At 42.1% G+C, this 19786-nt stretch overlaps 1 protein-coding gene and 1 long non-coding RNA gene across 3 annotated transcripts in view; one reads left to right on the top strand and one right to left on the bottom strand.

Moving 5' to 3' along the window:
- The window catches only part of NPHP3 (nephrocystin 3), a 211944-nt gene that overhangs the window by 83148 nt on the left and 109010 nt on the right, over positions 1–19786 (top strand). For both annotated transcript variants that reach the window (XM_069211897.1, XM_069211898.1), the window contains exons 13-17: positions 5097–5240; positions 6969–7066; positions 8484–8586; positions 18215–18297; positions 19179–19317. In XM_069211897.1, coding sequence (XP_069067998.1) covers positions 5097–5240; positions 6969–7066; positions 8484–8586; positions 18215–18297; positions 19179–19317 — 567 coding nt within the window. The remainder of the gene's footprint in view (positions 1–5096; positions 5241–6968; positions 7067–8483; positions 8587–18214; positions 18298–19178; positions 19318–19786) is intronic.
- LOC138262127 (uncharacterized) overlaps positions 6456–19786 on the bottom strand; it is a 204367-nt gene continuing 191036 nt past the window's right edge. Inside the window, exon 3 of the long non-coding RNA XR_011199201.1 lies at positions 6456–6536. This is a non-coding gene — a long non-coding RNA (uncharacterized lncRNA). The remainder of the gene's footprint in view (positions 6537–19786) is intronic.

Genomic DNA, 19786 nt, shown 5'->3' with positions numbered 1-19786 from the left:
CAACATTCCCACACTTGTGGGGTGCGGAGTTCGTGTGGCACACTGACCATAAGCCACTAGTAGAGATTTTATGAACTAAGGCAGTTCAAATTACCTGTGGACTCCAGAGAGGAAGATGAACGTGATTAATAGCTGATAGAGAGCATAGAGAGAAGCAGTGGTGGGGTCATCATCGAGAAAGAATGGTTGAAGGAGATGGGGGATGATGAAGAATTCTGTGAAATCAAGAAATATATTGCCAAAGGTTGGCCAAGAACAGTAGAGAAGCTAAGTGGTGTCAATAGTCACAAGCAGGTTTGGGCATACTTATCAGATGTAACAGAGGTTTGAGAAGGGTTGACAAATTAGTGGTACCGCAGAAGCAGAGAATGAGATAAATGGAATTGTTGCATGTGGTACACCAAGGGATGTCCGCAATTGAGTGCAGCTCGAGGTCTAATTTCTGTTGACCTCTGTTGCAAATGGTGAGGGAAACTCCCATTACACCAATGCATTACGTGGAAAGGGCATGGTGTATCTGTGTAGTGGACACGTATAGGCTCAAGAGGATGAGGGGTATGTACCTATAGCGTTAATGACTGTTTTTCCATTTCCGAGTGGCCTGAAGTTACGTTTGTAAGAGGAGTGAGAATGATGGATGTGCTAAACATTTTTGGGAAAAGTGAGGAGTGCCCAGAGCTAATTGTTACTGATAATGGTCTGCAATCGGTGTTAAAGGAAATGGACAATGTATTAAAAGTTATGTAATTGGGCACCACAAGAGAACCTATTATCTTCCTCGAAAAAATTGTTTGGGGGATCACAAATGCAGTTAGTTGAGTAGAACATGTGGTGGAGTAAAAACATAAGGTTCAATTTTTGAAACTACAGGATGACACCTCACTCAACCACTCAAAAGCTTTCTTTCTCCCTGTTGAGTGGGCATGTGCCCTTCTCAAAAATGTATCCACGGTGCATGGAAAGAAGTGGTGTAAGGGTGTGTGATTTCTATGTTGTTAGCGAAAGAGTAAGGGGAGGTCAAAATAAAGATCAGATGAGGCTTTGGCTGAGAAAAAGAGCCACAGTTAGGTGGTTTTTGTGATAGGTGAATGAGTGAGAGTAAAATTGGAGACAAAATAGAATGGAGGTAATGCAGGTTTTTCAAAACCAAAAAAAAAACAATCCAGGTCAATGGTTGTACTATGGTGCTGGAAGATGGATATGTGTGGAATGAGAGGATATTGTCACAATGTGTAAGATGGTTCGGGAAGCGGAAAGTCAGGGTGACATGAGCCTGGATCATAGTGTTGAAAAAAAAAATTGCAGCATGTGTCTGAGAAAACATTAAAATGTGACCTTTGTGTTTAGGTCCAATTAACACCATTGTGAGCTAAACAGATGCTACTTTATATTGTAATGGTTTTTGTTATCTCAGTTTGTTGCTAATTTAAAAAAAGGGGATGTGTTGTATTTATGCTCTATTAAATGAACCATGCTTTGCATAGAATGTGTAGACCCCCGTTCTGTTGGAATATTACTGTGAAGTTATCATGTGAGGATTCTAATCCTGACAGTCATTCTGTCATGGTCTTGCTGTGACACTGTGTAATCATTTCATGAATAAGCATTTTCCTTGAACCTCCTTTGTGAAACAAGGAAGCATCCTTTCACATACTGCTATGTAGGGGGACGCAAACCCTCATTGATTACTGAATTGGGTGAGGAAGGTGATGATAAATCAGATACCCAAAGAAGTCCTTAAGCAATCACTGAGCTCTCTGAAGGACCTAGACGTACCCATAGCAACTCACCTTTTGTGAAGGAATGCTATCTTACCTCACTACAGTGGAAGAAAAATATATGTGATCTCATCTCAGTTAGTTCTTGGGTTCATCTTGCAGTTTCAGATTTGCCCCAGTGGACTCTGGGGGAAGGAAATGGTATCTACATTCCTGCTGTGTCTCTTCTTGAATGCACCATAATCACCTTGGCATCTGTAGGCAGCCAAAGAAGCTAGAAGTTCCTACCTGATATGTCCACTGAGAAAACGTAAGCACTGTGCTTTATCCAGGGCAGAGTATGTCTTGACAAATTGTCACCATCTCCTTCACCTAAAAGGAAGTCAACTTCTGCTAGACCAGTCCTCGAAAAGTCAGTTCTGCGAATTTTAGATTATGTGTCAGGAGGTCCATCATGGTAGTCTAAATCCGGGTGTACCAGGTAATCTTAAAACCTATGATTATTTAAGGTTTTGTGCCGGTGGGCTAAAAACATTTGAGTAATCTATCTTGATAGTAGTATTGTGGTTTCACTAAGCTATTCTTCAGGACATTGGCTTGTAGAGGAACATGAGCATCTGAAGATCCAACAGTGACTTCTGCTGTTTTTTCCCGGCCATAGTCTCTTGAATTTCAAAAGTCTAGTTGGTAGTTCTAGGTACGTTTTTATTCAGTGGGGTGCTAAACTTTGAAAGACTGCCTGTCATCAACAGGTGTTACATTTAGAGTCAAGTTATGTGATACACAGATGTGCACACACACAGTTAACTATACCCAACTTTAAATACGCAAGATAGAACGCCTATTTCAGATCACATCCATCTTCTGTAACATTGTATGGAAATAAGATGTTTCTCAGCTATTATCTTGAAACAATGAAGTCTGTTTATATTTCTTGAAGTATTGTAATAATTCGGCATCTACCATTAACATTCAAAGGTCTGAAATAGCCAACACGTGTTTCATCCCTGAAGATGGGACTTTTTCAGAGCTCAGTCTCAGTCACTCAAGGGGTGAAGGTAAGCAGAGAGCCATTCCATTAGCCATCAGAAAATCAGTTCAGCACCCAAACATGAGTAAGAATTAGAGCCAAGCCGTTTTTTTATGCCCAGTGTAAAAATGTGACCCCAAATATATCTTGAAATATTCTCCAGTTCTCTTTTATATTATTACCAGATTAGGAGCACACACTTGTTTTCTGTACCGAAGAACTTACCTGGCTCTGTCTACTTGACTGCCATATTCTCTATTAAGAATGAATAATTTCAGACCGGAACATGAATATTGTGAATGGCTGCTCTCTACAATAGACATATTATCTGAATAATTTGCAGTGGCGGCCCGTCCTTTAGGGCGGAGGGGCCACGCCCCCCCACCTTTTGCCCCTCATGAAGAGTGTCTGTCAGGCATGAAAACTCTTCATGTTGAGGTCTGGCAGCCAGGAGCAGACATGCACGATTTGCGCAGACTCCTGGCTGCCTGAGCTGAACTTTTCTGGGCTGAGGAGGTCACAGCTCCTATGTGCGTGACCTCCTCGGCTCAGCAAATGTGCCTCGGGGCCCTCCCCTGGGTGACGAGGAAAGCGTCACCCATTGACACTTGCCCTGGGCGCTTCAGGTTTAAGCCCTGAAGCACCCAGGCCGAGTGTCAATTATTGACACTTCGTCACAGAGTGGGGTGGGGTCAGCAGTCTCACTGAACCCATCCCACTCTGTGACGAGGCTGGGACTGCTGCCTTCCCTCATTGGCTGAGCTAAGGTCAGCCAATGAGGGAAGGCAGCAGTTCCAACCCTCCTGGGACTTGGAGGCTGAAGGTAAGTGTCTGTGTAAGTGTGTGTGTGTGATGTTTTAAATTGAATGGTTGGTGCATGCGTGCATGTTTGAATGGTATGAATGTTGTTAATGGATGTGCGTGCGTGTGTGAAAGAATGAGTGTGTGATGTTTTAAAATGAATGTTTGGTGCGTGTGTGCATGTTTGAATGGTATGAGTGTTGTTAATGGATGTGCGTGCGTGTCTGTGTGTGAAAGAATGAGTGTGTGTGTGTGTGCCCCGCCCGCCCCCCTCCCTCCTAAAGCTGCCGACCGCCACTGATAATTTGAGAAGACACTTTCATTCATACTTAAAGATATTTAAGTTTTTTTCAGTTTGAGGATGAGGATGTTGGCAAGGTCTGAAGGGTTACTAATTAAATATTCCAGTTTCATTCTATTACACCAAGTTGTACCCTACCTAACAAACTTTGAAAAAGCTGGTAGTAAATGTCACGTTTTTAGTGAAATTTCCCTAAATTGTGGCTATGAGCCTTAGTGGTCAAAGAGAGAAAATACAGTTTGTAAAATGCTACATAGCATACACTAAACCAGATTCTTTCATTGCAGTGTAGCATCACCTATTTCATTTAAGGTTTATAACTAACCTAGTTTAAATAAACAGGTTCAATCAAAGATGATTAAAGAAACTAAATTATTTTCTTTGTTGATTTTTTTGTAAAGATGAGAAATAGTATATCCTTTTAGACTCTGAACCACACGTTCTCCATTACCTTTACAAATACCAGCATTCATATTATCAGTTGCATAAACCTAAAGTTATTTTCGTTACAATGGTGAGGTTAAGTAGAATGTGGTGGTGTCACATATTTAATTTCACATTTGTTAGTGTACTCATATGTTTGGCATATTCAACAAGTAAAATGAAGACGTGGTGAACATGTCTCTTGCCAAATAAATATTCAGTGATGTATAATCTATGAGGAAAGGCAATTTAAAAAATATCTAGTTTGCTGTTTTCTTCAGCAGCTTCAGTTTTGCAGTTAGATGCATATTTGCAGATTTTATAATTGCCACAACAATAAAACGGCTATGTTGGTATTTCTGGAACGCAAAGCAGATGAACAAAGTGCCAGTCTTCAACTAAGCGCTATGCACAAGATATTATTTGAAACTTGTAACTAGTCTATAGACCAGAGAGTGGGCATGCCACAATCATGGTGTACTATTTTAAAGATGTTGGTGGCTTTTAAGGGATTGACCCACTAAATTTAGTTTTTATGGTGTTCCCCTGTCTCCAGAACGGCCAAGATATTAATGTGTTTTTTTTTTTTTAATCTGTGATTCATTATGCATACTGATTCACAACTAGGGGCAAAGGGTGTAGTGTTTCGATGAAAACTAATGAATTCTGTGCAGCTCCTAACTTACTGATTTATTTAAAAATTATTTAAGGATGTTTGTCAACATGTCGGGTCATGTGTATAAATTTCATTTTAGATAAGAATAAACTAGAACAAATGTGGAGAAATATTTGCCATTTCTCAATTTATGTTGTGTGTTTGCAGCTGATGCAACATTCGTGGACAGCGTCAACTTTATCTTTGGACCCAACCAAGTTCTTGGAAGAATTTCCACATTGGCTGGAAAAACTTTCTGCTCGTCACCAGGGCAACATCATCATTGTAATTGACTCCATAGACCAAATACAGGTATTAGAGGATAAGCACCTTTTATTGTTGGATCAAATTTATCTTCACTGTCTGTTAATGCCAATGTCACGCGTCTGATAACATGCAGCACATATCAGGAGGAATGTTGCTTTCAGTTGACTCTTCACTCCGCCCCAAAGCCATATTTATTCCATAGATCCTGCTTGTCTTGATGACGATTTCAGAGCCCAAGACAAAAACAAAAAGAAAGCTCATTCCCAGAGAGATACAACCAGGTTTTTGTTAGTATTAAGGAACATAAAGTAACAGGCATTACTCACCTTCCTGAACCACTGTTATTTGAAAACTGACAAATCATAATGAGAATATCCACTACAAATTAAAAAAAGATCTATTTGATTGTGAATAATAATGAAACACATTTTTTCTTTTTATTAATTTCAGCATTTTTGGGTTTGGTTGGCAGATAGGATACGACTGGGGTGTTAAAGTGGTTAGAGTTATATTCAAAATTTAACATTGGGGACTGAGTCAGAGATTGGGTTAAGTTCATTTGTATGACATGACTAGCACTTTTGTTAGGGTTATTATTAGGTTTAGGGGAAGTGTTAGTATTAGATTTAGGGTTCTGATTATGCAGATGGTTATGTTAAGGGCTAGAGGATATAGTGTAGGGTTGGTGGGTGTGGCTAGTGTGGTGGTTGTATTTTGATTTTAGAAAGGATAATGCAGATAAGGGAGAATCTCAGGGTTAAAATTGGGGTTACATTTGTTGTCATGGACTGTATTTATTATTTTATTCTTCAAAATTATCAATACAATGTCAAATTCATGTTTCCTCCTATTGGGTCTCCCGTAACCACCGTAATATCCATAATTAGTTCACATGTTTCTTTAGTATGCATTTCTCAGTATCGCTTCAATCCAATTAGACCAAGACACACATGGGTAGGATAGTTAGTGATTCTTCAATGAAATCCTTCCAGGCTTCCGAACTATCCACTAACATTAGCTGACTCTAGCCTGGTAATAGGGTCTTTGAAATATTGCATACCATCTACACCATTGTCAGCAAAATGTATTTCACCACCTGCAAAGGCTGCACAATCAGGTGTCCAGAATGTTCCCAATACTTCAAAGGCACAACTTTATGAAATAGACCAGAAAACACAGGCACCCTCTTAGATCCCGGCTACATTTCTGTAGTCATTCTTGTCTAACTTGTTCAACCAACGCACCTTCAGATGATTGAAACACAGAGGCAGGTTCTTGAGGTTCAATGGTTCTGCAAGCCCATGCCACTGGGCAAACTGGACATCACATCAAGGGGAGTGACTGAAAAAAGCCAGAAAAGGAATTACCTCCCACTTCTTGCTGAATTAATAACTTACTGGGATATTTGTGTTCTTACTCCTCTTGTATTATTTTATCAAAAAAACAAAGGCATAAAAGTGAAAGGTTGTGCTGCTCAAGATTGAAATTAATAGAGAATGAATTGCAGAAACACACGCTTACTGTTGAAATTACAAACAACTCAGAAGAGGAGAGTACATTTCCATGAATTACTTTATCAAGCATTTTCCGTCCTTGACCATAGCGGATTAATAAACATTAGTACATTTGGTAATATGACCCTATAATCCGCCACCTTGTGGGGAAATTCAATCTTGGACTCGCCTATGTGACCCATTGGTTTAAATTGATAATTAAAAATGTATGTTCATTCACTGTAGTCTAGTGACATGCTGTTTTTCTAATTTTCTACAGCAAGCAGAGAAACACATGAAGTGGCTCATCGATCCCCTGCCAGTGAATGTGAGAGTGATTGTATCGGTAAATGTGGAAACATGCCCACAGGCCTGGCGGTAAGCTACGTATTGTGCTTATGTTGTCTTACATTGTTATATGAGATTGCACACAAAAAAATTAGGGGCCAGATAAACAAACACATTTACTAATAAAAAACCCTGGGATTCAGTAAATCGCAGGGTTTGCGACTAGTAAATCTGTGTTTCGAATGTACTGAACCAGTTTAACAATTTGGTAACACCAGTGCTTAATTTGTAAAAAAATAATAATATATATATATAATAATAGTAATAAATAAATAAGTGCCATGACCTTCGTCAGGAGGCTACTTCTACTTGTACCACCCATTGCTGTGGTCAGCACTGCCAATTACAATAACGACACAACTGCTGGTGTCACACTCCTAGAAATGTGACAATTCTGAATATTTCAGGCCTCCAAAGCTATAAGAATGACTTTGGCGGCAGGTATTAGTCAATTTAAATGTACATTGAATTAATAAACAACTGTTGATATACTCCTCTCTATATTAGTCATAAGTGCCGGTATTGACAGTTAAGTGCTGGTGGCGAGCACCAGAACCCATCAGCTCAAATTAAGCACCAGATAAGAGGTTATTGCATTGCTAAATGGATTTAGGAAACCATACTGAATCGATATTCGAAAAGGGTGTGTTTAAGGCATCCCACTCAAATACAGATTCCTTATGGCATGTATTAGTATGTCTAGCCAAAATCAGGTTGAAAAACTTTTACTGACACCTCAAAGGAGATGGTAACCCACTCGTGAATGGGAAGGGGTCCCAAAGGGATCACGTCTTCTTTCTGAATGGACCAAAAACCTTTTTTAGGAGTAGGCAGTAGACTGTAAGACCACTGCCTACTCTTAAAAATAGTTTCAAAACTGTAATTTTTTTTTTTTTTTTAACAGCCATTTTCCTTTAAGGACAATGAGCTGCCTTGTATTACAAAAACCAAAAGATAGCTTCATTTAAAAGCAATCACAGAGACATGGTTTTCTGCTGACCCCAACATGCCACCGTCCCTCTGATGGCAAGGAGTCATAGTGAATTGCAATTTGCGACCTACTTCATTACTATTAATGAGATAGGTCGGAATGAGACCCACTGTGATTCAGTATTTTGTAACCGACCTATTAGTGAAAAAGTTAGCAAAATACCAATCTATTCACTACATCAGTGCACACATTGCGACTACTTTTACCAAATGTATTGCACGTACATCTGCCCCTTGGATTTATCAAAAATAAATTGTGTTTTCCAGTTAGGATAGAAGTTTCAGTCAATGTAGAATCACCCTTCTCTGTTGTATCTTCAGTATACTGAAGATTTAGTTGGCAGGGAAATGACCTACAGCAATTTATCAGAATGGTATTATCTTTCACCAGACCATATCAGGCAGGGTAACATATGGACTCTGTCAATTAATGTGCATTTCTTTTTTGTTGTTGAAGGTTATGGCCGACTCTTCACCTTGATCCGCTGAATTCAAAGGATGTGAAAGCTCTAATAAGTGCAGCGTGCAGTGCATCCAATGTCAGACTGTCTGTAGAGCAGGTATGGTTTGTCTCTCTGCTGTCAAGAACTGCCGTCTATCATTTGACAGGAAGCACAGTTGTATGAGGTCCCTTCTGGTTGTTGGTGTTCATAGTAGTTTAAGTACTCAGAAGTAGACAGTGGTTGTTAGCAGTATTTGCACAACCAGTGCTGGACATCTCCAAAGGAATGGATTGCTCTTTGCTGAGGAGTGCCAACTAACATGATACATGTGTCCAATGATATCCTACACTTGCTGTGCCAATAATGGGTGGCAAATAATTCCTTAACTGTGAATAGACATATTAAGGACAGCATCTACTAGAATGTATATTTGGAGAAACGTAGAAGTGTTAGGCCTCTCACTCCTCTTCTATGGAGCTAAACTCTGCCAAGGGTGAGTGGTTTGCCTCTTTTCAGGTGGTGTATAGAGAGATCTGTCCCATACCTCAAAATCGGTTCCCACACACAATCATTCCTATATTCAACCATCTGAATATTGTTCATGCACTGTTGGTTTACAAGTCATGTATGAAATGATTGTTAGTATTATGAACATCTCAGCAATAATTATGCAAATTAGAGCAAAGGATAAATGAGCCCCAACCATATTTTAACACACCTTATCTGCTTAAGTTATAATGAGCTGTCTAATAGCATAGTTGTACTATTCTACATAATATCATAATAATAAAGTCATGCCATGCCTCCTGTGTACCTTATTGTGCATTAAGGCCTAAAGTTGGTACTTTGTAATCAGCATCCTCTCCAGCAGTCACTCCATGCGTGCCACCATGCTCTTTTCACTAGTATCTGCTCAACCTTTCTTAAATATGGTGTTCTGTGGTGGTGTTGTGATTGTTGAGTCGGCAGCAGGTAAGCAGCCAGGGTTTCATTCCAAAAGTTTACCAGGCATCTGCAGTTCTCACTCTTCCAGCTCTTATGTGTCCTCTTTTCTTTGTTGCCAGACAAATCTGGCTTCTGGTGTTAGGGAGCCACATAAATACTGCATTTAGAGGCGATTTTTGGGAGTGTGGAGCAGTAGCCAATAGGCTACTTACCCTTGTGGGGTTCTACACCGTGATATGACCACTTCCTGTGGGGACTGGGCATATCCCCATCCCACAAGGCCTATTTCCAACCAAAACCAAGATGGTGGAACCCTTCTTTGAGTGTCCACCTCTGGGTAGCCAACCTTAGGGGTGTGATCAGCCCAGAGGGGGTACACGTCTATACAAGCTAATTTTTCTGCCTGTCCTGGTGCCAAATGTGCCTCAAGGCATGGGATGCCTACACCAAGGACTGGGGAAGCCAGGATGTGCATACCAAAGGTGGCAGAGTCTTTGAGGATCCTGGTCTTAATATGCAGATCTGTTAGTCATTCTGCTGGAGTGGGTGATAACACCCCTCTCCGGAGCAGGCATTGTTTTTACCCTCTGAGAGCGCAGGCTCTCACCTCCGGGTGGTCAGAAATGTATCTGGTGGTGGCAGACTGGAACAAACTAGTCAGGCAGAACACCAAGAGACTGGTATGGTTCAGGAGGCACCTCTTAGGTGCCCTCTTGGTGCACATCTGAATAAATCCAAGGCTGGCAATCCAACTGGGTTTATTAAGATGAGGTGTTTAATACCAAACACCCTAGGGTTCGGTGAAACCATTATGTGACTGGGTCACTTGTGTTGACGAGTGTCCAGCACATACCTTAAAATGGCTTCCTGGTTCACTTTTAATGCTCGGCAATGGGCCTGAGCATCACAGGGCAAAATATGCTTGTGCAAATATGGTCACATAGTAAGTGTACTGCACCCTGCCTTAGGGCTCTTAGGCTTGCCTTAGGGGTGATTTACATAGACTTAGCTGCAGTGATGGGGGCATGGCACACCAAGGGTGTGCTATGTTATGTTTTGTCCTGGCTTGCTCCAGGGCACATAAACTGCCTTGACAGATGAATGCATCTAATTTTTAGGGAGGTCACTGAGGGTGGCACAATCTGTGCTGCAGCCGTTCCGGATCCTCTACCAGGCCCTCGGTACCAGGGGTACGACTTACTAGGGACTTACACAGGTGGAGGAGTGTGCCAATATACACCTCATTACCTGTTTTGGGGGAAAGGGCACTGGCACGGGGGGCACCTCAGTCGAAAAAACTCAGTACCAGTGGCAAAAAATGGGGGTTGGCCATGTCAAAAAGGGGCACTTTCCTACAACAGTGCTTTTTGTATCCAGCCATGGTAGTCAGCATGTAGCACTCATCATAGGTCTCCGTTGCCCTTGGATTCTTTGTCACATATGTGCTGCAAGGTTCGATCACATTGCTACTTTTTTTCTGACACTTGAGTTTTTGGCTGTTATCTTATTGTTGACTCAACTAACGTTTATTTAAAGGATTTTTAGGCTTCTATAATTATATAATACAACATTTAACCAACATTACTAATATTAATGTCCCATCTGTGCGGTTCGGATGGATGGATGGATGGATGGAGGGCAGGCAGTAAGCAATGCACATAATTACAAAATCCTAGAGCTTAACTGGAAGAGACCTTGTTAAAAGGGCCTTGTGGTTGTCCAGTAGGATCACAACTAACACAAGTAAAAAAAAAAGAAAAAAAAACCCTTTAAAAATTGCTTGAATAAACTTCAGCTGAAAGGCATTCTGAGTATGATCCAAATCCTAGTACTGGACCTTCTCGACTACCTGTTAACTACACCCAATACTCTCTTGTGACTTGTTCATGATCTTCACTCAATGTCGTAGAGAAAACCACAAATTACATAATCAATGACATTGGTGTTAACATTGCATGACGTCACAAGTGACATCATCTATGATATCACTGATGCACATGAAATTGTGCTTGTTTACATAATCTCATATTTTAAATGTGTAAAGATTTTGTGTATGCCAAGGCAATTTTCAGGACAATTAAGGACACTTTTTGAAAATGTGTAGCAGATCTGCATAAAACAACATCCTTTGGACATATGAGGCGACCAGTGCTGCAATGTGACACTGTTTTGTAAAATTAACTTCTTTTGGCCATGTGACAACACCTCATGGGCATATGATGGTGTTTTGTACCTGGGAAGGACATCTTTTTTCTGTTAGTTGAACTGCATGCTTTGAAATTCCATGAGTTTCATTTGAAGTTGCTTTCAATGTGCTTCCACCCACATGTGTTTAATTGCACTAGCAAAGCTACTGAACTGTTGGCAGTTAAATAGGTAGTAAATCTGGTGCTAAAGAACCTGGGGCCTGATGTAGCAAATGGTTTTACCCATTCTGTGTCTATGACGAATTGTGTTGATTCATAAGGGACCCAATTTTGAGCCCACTGCACAACTAGATGTAATCAGACATTAATTGAAGCAACAACAAAGGAACATTAATAGGTTGTGCACCAAATGGAAAAGGGAACAACCACTTATTGGAACCTATAGCAAGGTGATGGTAGTGGAGTTCAAAGTACCAGTATAGTTCTTCAGTTTAGACTTAAGAAACAATAAACCCATGTCTGAATTAGTCCAAGAGGCAAGACAGAGCAACTTGACCCTGATCTGAAAAGAATCCTGAAGATTGAGTCCAGAATGGGTTTAGCACCCAAAGTCAGACTAACTGAAGTTGTTAAACTAATTTGTTTGAGAAGCTTAGATTGCCATTATCAAGGCACAGTGGAACAGTGGCCTTAAACGTGGAGTTCTTGGTAAAATTAAAGAGGCAAAGAAGAATCCTTTTAAGGACCTAAAGAGTAAAGAATATCTTCCCTCACAGTATGAACTGGGTGAGCAAAAGTATTAATGAACGTTTTTGTCACGTTATCAGTGAGGGCACTGTTAGAGCAATTGGAGGAATTATGGTTGCATAGTAGCTATAAATGGCAATTTTGAGTGTTTTAGGGTTGTCATCTTAACAGTAACATCCTTTCAACTGAGGCTTTCAGAGTATTTATAATGTTTTTATAAATTAGAATATAATCATAGCAGAGAATCAAAATACCCTTTTAGCATTATATTTTCTGTGAATACCTATGCAGTTACTACAGGAATGTCAATTGTTAGGCTAATTTGACCCTTCCATAGAAATTGGCTTTTTTTGTTCTCCTGATTTCTTTGGTGCTCTTTTACCAAACTGCACGAAGTTGTGCAGTTGCTTGACATTTCCAGCTTAGATCTGCTTAACCCGTCTGGATCTATTCGGTCTGACCTTTTGTGACTAAACTTTCTGATGCTAGCTTTTCTCACCTTTTGAATATTCCCCATTGACTTTTCAGCAGTACCTCTGTGTAGCAGAGAATGATGCCTTAAGCTCTGCACAGAAATGAGGTGCGGGCCTATATAGGCACCACTCACGTGCGCTGATGTCAGTGCCTTTCATTCTGTCCAACCAGTCGTGGATCTGGAGCTTCCTTTCATTTCTCGAGACAATTTACCTTGATTTTTGTCCAGATATTTACTAAGTGGACAAGGGATGTCACACCCTAAAATGACAGGTTTCAAACCCTGCAGGGACTTTTGTAAGCCAGTGTTGTGACGGATCCCCACCAGGTGTGCCTGTGGTGTCTGGAATTGAGCCACGACTCAAAAACCTTCAGAGACTATGCATTGATTAACCTGAAGGCCATCAGGAAACACAAGGCACAACTTTGTCGCCAAGCATAAGAAAACCCGGCATATGGACCCCTTCAAGTCCCACTTAGCGTTGAATGTTTCTTCCTGGGCCCACTTCTGCAATTGACTGAGCCGCTCGAGGGGCCAGTCACAAAACAGACATGAAATTAAAGGGCAGTTCTGCTCCTCCCTGCCACTAGCACTCCCCTGAGTAAGCATGTGGGCAGCATCAGCCTTCTTGATCATACTCTCAAAGTTGGCCAACTTTGAGCCGATTCTCAGCTGTTCCAACACAATCTGAATTTTTGGAGCCTGTAGCCACTCCACACCAGATCGAAGAGTTCTGCGCGGCTATACTCCAGCCCTCAGGTCGTTCCCTGACTCCCTCTTAGGAGCCTTCAGGCCCCAAGGAATGGAGAGACATCACCTCGAGCACCCAAACAACGCCAGGCTCAGGTATGTAGATGCTGATCTCTCTGCCCTAAAGCGTGGCCCGATCTTCTTCTCTAACGCAGAATTGACGCTGTTCTGACTTTGACCAGCGTTGCACCAGAATTTGACTGAGTGGCTATTTCTGCCCTTGTATAACCACAAGGAAGAGAACAACCTTTGCATTCCATTTTTGGGACAGACTCCAATAGTGATTATGAGCCGGGTGATGAGTTCGCTCAGTCCTATCAGGATGACAAGTGGTATGAGGTCTTGCAGGAGGCTAGTGGGCTAGAAACCTTACCCAGAAAGAATAACTCTTTTCTCTCCTCCTTGACTGGAACGGAAGAATCTGCATCCTACGCTCTGGTCATGCATAAGACGAATGAAGTCCTTGACCTTCCGCCTCCCATCCTGGAGGTGAAAAATAATGTTTCTACTGGGGTCCTGCAGCCAGGCCAGACTTCCTCTGAGCCCCTCCTATCTTTTAATGATGCTCTGACAGACACCCTTTCGTGAACTTGGACCAGGCCTTACTCTGGTTTTACCAATCAATAGACAATCACCAGGCACCATCACCCTCCTTCAGACAACCATGCCTTCCTATCCCAGCACCCTTCACTGGAAAGTCTTGTGGTGCATGCCTCCACCAGCTGTTCCAACCCAAACACTTTTCAAACCGCTACCCCTGATAAGGAGTTGAAGCGAGTAGAAGCATTGGTAGGTGCCTTTTTTTTCACCTTTATGTAAACCCTGCCTTTTTGTTGGGCCTGTCAACTCATGCCCTTTGGGATTCAGTAGCTCAAGTCCTCTCTGGTGTGCCCAGGAGACCTTCGCCTATACCATCTCATTCGATCCCAAGATCGTTGTGATGTGGACACGTTCACAGTTATTTGTGGCGCGGACACCATCGGCTCTAACGAGTGGGCCATAAACAACAGCATTGACATTCGCCACCATGCTTGGCTGCGCTCGAATGGGTGCTCTGGCGATGTCCATTCATCCCTGATGGACATTCCGTAGATTGGACTCACCTGTTTGAGGACAGAGCTGACTCCGTTCTCAAATGTTTTCATAGAGTGTAGGGCCAAGGGCTCGCTCTCTGAGCCTTTCCATCCTGCCTCACCAACCACAGCATTTCATTCGCTCTCTTTTTAGCTTTAGCAGAGATATCCTTTACTGTTCACTGTCCCGTCACTACAAAGGAACCAGCAGTTTCATGGGATAGTCTGAGATGCCCACCGCCCCCGCCTCCAACGTCAGTGTGCCGACTAGTCCACTCACACCCCCCTGCAGTCCCACCTGCCGAGCTTCTTTAGTGTTGGAGGCATAATCCACTCATTCTAAACACGTTGGCAAGCGATCATGTCTAACTAGTGGGTCCTGTTTGCAAAGAAAATGCCTTACCCTTCATTTCAGCCCCGCCACACCATCTACAACCAATGACTGACTGAGGACAGTCTCTCCATTTTGCAGCAGGAAGTGCAAGTTCTTTTGGCTAAAGGGACAGTTGAGAGGGTGCCGGTGCCAGAAGTAGGGCAAGGTTGTTATACCCCCTACTTTCTGGTGCCCAAGAAGGACGGCTGTCTTTGGCTTATTCTGGAGCTACACACTCTCAACATCTTCTTTCGGAAGTAGAAATTCACAATGCTCACCCTGGTCCAGGTCTTGTCTGCCCTAGACCCTGGAAACTGGATGGTAGAGTTGGACCTGCAGGACGCCTATTTCCATATCACTGTCATGTCCGTCCCATGAGTGTTACCTGCAGTTCGCGGTGGGAGAGGAGCATTTTTAGTTTGCTGTATCCCCCCCTTGGTTTCATCAGCACCCTTTGGGTGTTCACCAAAGTGATTGCCACTCGCCTTCTGTGCAGCACACCTTCAGAGGTCAGGGGGTACCAGTCTCCCCTTACCTTGATGACTGGCTGTTGAAGGCGGGCTCACCCAAAGCAGTCTTCAGCAACTTTTAGAATATGGTGACACTCTTCTCATCTTTGGGGTTCATTATAAACATGCCAAAGTCACACCTGACTCCTTCTCAGACACTCGTCTTCATGTGAGCTATTATGGACAATGTTAGGTTTCGTGCCTTTCCCCCGAGAAAGTGAATCCAGGAAATTCAGGCTATGATCTCAATCTCCCAGGCTTGATCCAAGATCCCAGGTGACGTGAGCTTTGTAGTGGGATTTGAAGTCCCGGGGGGGCCAACATCAGGGTGGCCTCTCCAACTACATTCAGATTTTGGAGGAGACTGCAAACTATATGCAGTGGTGGTTACTGGATCGCGGTTGGGTTAGTGGCAGACTGCTCTTCCCTACCCAGAGCGCACAGTGGTGACCAATGCATTACTTCTGGATTAGGAAGGCCATCTGGGAGAGGTAGAACTCAGAGGCCTCTGGTCTCTAGCGGAGTCATATTTCAACATCAACCTTCTGGAGCTGAGGGCCATCTGCTTGGTGGTAAAGACTTTCCTTCCATCCATCAGATGGAGGCTGGTACAGGTGCTCACGGACAACAGCAAGGAGATGGCACAAGGTCTTTTTTGTGAATGGGGAGAAACTTGGATTGATCTATTGGCCACCATTGAATGCACAATGTCAGCACCTCTACTCATTGGAGTTTACAAGGCGTCTTTCTCTGAAATGCAATCTACCTGTAGTAGAACTCAGGACTCTTGTATAACTTTCTACTGGTACCACTCCTGCCCACAGGTCTCAAAAAGATCAGGACAGATGGTCCTAAATCATCCTAGTGGCTTTGGATTGGGTACAGAGAGTACTTTATCCAGAACTCCTGGGCTTGACTATCTGTTTTCTGATTAGGCTACCCCTCCAGTAGGAACTGCTGTTGTAGCAACAGGGCAGGGTCTGCACTCATGCCTTTGCAATCTCCACCTTCATGCTTGGAGATTGAGCGGCCAGAGCTGAAGACCTTTGACTTTTCGCTGGAGGTTGTTGATGTCATCTTGGCAGCCAGGTGTCCCTCAATGCAAACTGTATACACTTGTCATTGGGCAAATTTGTGGCTTGGTGTGGCACTTCTGTATCAACCCCGTCCAGGCCATATTGTGTGGCCTTCTTCTACTCGTTCTATCTCTTGCCCAGCAGGGCCTTGCTTTGGGCACTGTTAAGTCCTTTTGGCCTTCTTAAGGTTGTCAGATTATCCCAATTAGTCTAAATCACAGGTGATGCTTTTGCCTCGACTACAAGACCTGTCCTCCAAACGCACTGTGCACTATTCTAATTTTATGGCCTTACTGTATATTTTAACACTGTGGGGATTCCTTTTTCTTTTATTGGTTTTAAAATATGCTCCCAAGAGGGAGACTGCATCTTTTTCTCTGATCCATGGGCCCTGGGTCTACTTTTGGAAGTATGGATCTCATGAATCATTCATTTTGTTTTACCTGGATTCCCTTTATATCCTCCTCTTAAATCCTCCCTAGGGACTGAGGCTGCAGTCCCAGCCACCTTATATATTTTTTTAATTTTCCCAATTGGCTGCATCCACAGATAGCTGAAGATCTGACAAGCCTCAAAATTGCAGCACTGTATCTGGGGGTTCTAGGTGAAAACCACTTATACTATTGTTGGGTGCTCTCACTTTATTTAATCCCCAGATATTGTCCCTGGGGCAAGTGTTGTGTTTTCTTTGTTAAATATACAAACAAACATTTTTTTTCTGCAATGCAAGATTTGCAGATGTAAGCAAGTCTCTCACACTTACATAATGATGGATGGCAAAATACTTTCGATAACACTCTTTCTGGTAGAGACTCTATCTAACCGCATCTATCTAACCAAAACCTTTCAGCAGGACCTCTGTGTAACTTGGGGCTCTGCACGGATGACATTCTGCTCTGGAAATGACTTCCAGGACCTAAATAGGCGGCACTCCTGCATGCTCATATCAGTTGCTTTGAAGACTGTCCCCAAAACGCAGAGCCCCAAAAACAAATTGTTAGACAGTGTTTAGCGTCCTAGACTTGGGATCTTATTAAATGATAAAGTCCAATCACAAAGCGGGGAAGATGGACAGGCCGGTGAGGAATCTGGGGCTACAGCAACCACCAGAAATTGTGTTACTGAAGGTAAGTAACCTGTTCTTCTGGGACTTCTAGCTGCAGATTCCTCATCTTCTGAACAGATACCCAAGTAATACCCATTGAGAGGTGAATCTGTTGAGGAACTCAAACCAGAATGTCATGCAAGCCAGAGCAGGCAAAATGTCTTTACCAGCAAACCTGACTGTCTGGGCAATAATGTTCCATGAATGTATGGATGGACGCCCGCGTAGCTGCCTGACAAATGTCTAGGACAGAGAGTCTGCATACCAAAGCAGTACTGGCAGCTTTGGTCCTATTTGAATGAGAATGCAGGGCTTCCAGAGGCTGCTTTTTTTGGTCGGTTCTAAGCAAATCTTAACGCAGAGCATGATCCAGTAGGAGATAGTGCTTTTCTGCACTGCACTTGCCTTTATTCGCTACAGCAAAACCCCACAAAGATCTGATTTTGTATTTGAGGTATTGCATGGCAATATTACCTTTCAACCAAGTAATTGGATGTATTGATGATTTACTCAGCGTAAGATAATATTAGTTTTGCACTTTTTAGGAAAAGAAGATAGAGAGACATTGTCGCTCAGCCACTACATGCAACGCCTTGTATGTCACTCTGTTGGCTAAAATGATCACATGGTAAGATACAACATGAAAGTATTGTTTTTTTCATGATCTTTATTTTAATGCTTTAGTATCACTACATTTCAAAGAAATTGTACTCTAAAAACATACTAAGTGTAAATTTTTAAGATGTCTGGCATACTAGTACAATAAAATATTATGAATGAATCAATGTCAAGTTGGTGTTAAACAAATAGAAAAATAGAAAAACTGAAGCACAGACCGGGGCACGGCCCTTGATTGAGACATTTTTATCAGGAGTTAACTAACGCTATAAGTTTTAGGTGCGGGGACTTCTAAAAAGACTTAGCTACTGGAAAGCAGTGATGTGGGGATAAACAAATTATTTCTAGATAAGGGCTAGTCAGTCAACATAAGCATGTAACCAGTTTCAAAGTTGGAGTTTTCTCCTGCTTTGTTTTAAAATGTGCAACCATTGAATTAAATTGCATAGCACAATGTATTTTTACATGTAGTGCCTGATTCAAAATTTGTTTGTAACTGGAAATCCTGATTTGCAAAATAAGTGATAATATTTCTACTGAAGGATTCTATGCTGGAATATTAATATGGTGGGGCCTGCTTTGCCGTGTGATAATAAGATCTCTTGCCATGTGATAATATGGCACAGGTGGCTCAGATAGAGGCTTCTTCTCCAAGGGAGAATCCTTCAACAGAAGATATCTAATTCCTTCACAAATTAGAAAATTTTCTGTTACCACCCAACTTTAAATTAGATTAGATTAGTAGGTTCCATCTTTCTTGATGGTACACTGTGTTTTTTTTGTTCCATTTAACTAGACTTGACTTTTGATTGATTAGTTTTTCTCCATCTCAGTTTAGTTGGACTCTACTCATTTGAATCTTTAACAGACCCTTACTTATGTTTCGGACAGTGCTGATAGTGCAGAATCTCTTGATAATGGGCTGCAGCAGTGCCTCCAGTGTCAGGATACAATATCACTCTACAGACGAATGCTGCAGTTTGTACAGGAGTCCCTGCTGTCTGAAGAAGACAAGAATCTGATGCGGGAGGTATGTCCATAGTTTCAAGACAATTTATATGAAGAAGTTAGATAGCTATCTAAAAAACAATTATTAACTACATTTACCTTAGCAAGTTGTAATCTAAACTGTTATAGCCCAGTACCAAATTATTCAGTTGGTTTAATTAGCCAAATATTGCCAAACAATGCAAATGTATCAAGCAAGCGATTTGTTAGATGTGCTTTTTCAAGGCTAAGTTAAAACTGATTAATTGAAAGCAATGTTGTGTGCATTCAAATGACATTCCAATTGTACATTTTCTGAACACTGTGACCAGTCCCTGCGGACAACCCCCCTAACCACCCAACCCCACACTGTGCATGGCCTTCGGACATGTGCAGCAGGAGTTGGCCACAGGGCCTGTCTCTCTGGATGTGGGGAGAGGTGTGAGGGGGTGTCTCTGGGTGTGAGAGTGGCTGTGAGAATGCCTGATTGCATCTTTCATCTATTGGTGCGC

The sequence above is a fragment of the Pleurodeles waltl genome, chromosome 10 (genome assembly GCF_031143425.1).
Source record: "Pleurodeles waltl isolate 20211129_DDA chromosome 10, aPleWal1.hap1.20221129, whole genome shotgun sequence".
Lineage (NCBI taxonomy): Eukaryota > Metazoa > Chordata > Amphibia > Caudata > Salamandridae > Pleurodeles > Pleurodeles waltl.
Note: the sequence above shows the minus strand (reverse complement) of the source record. Positions and strands in the feature narration are given on the sequence as shown.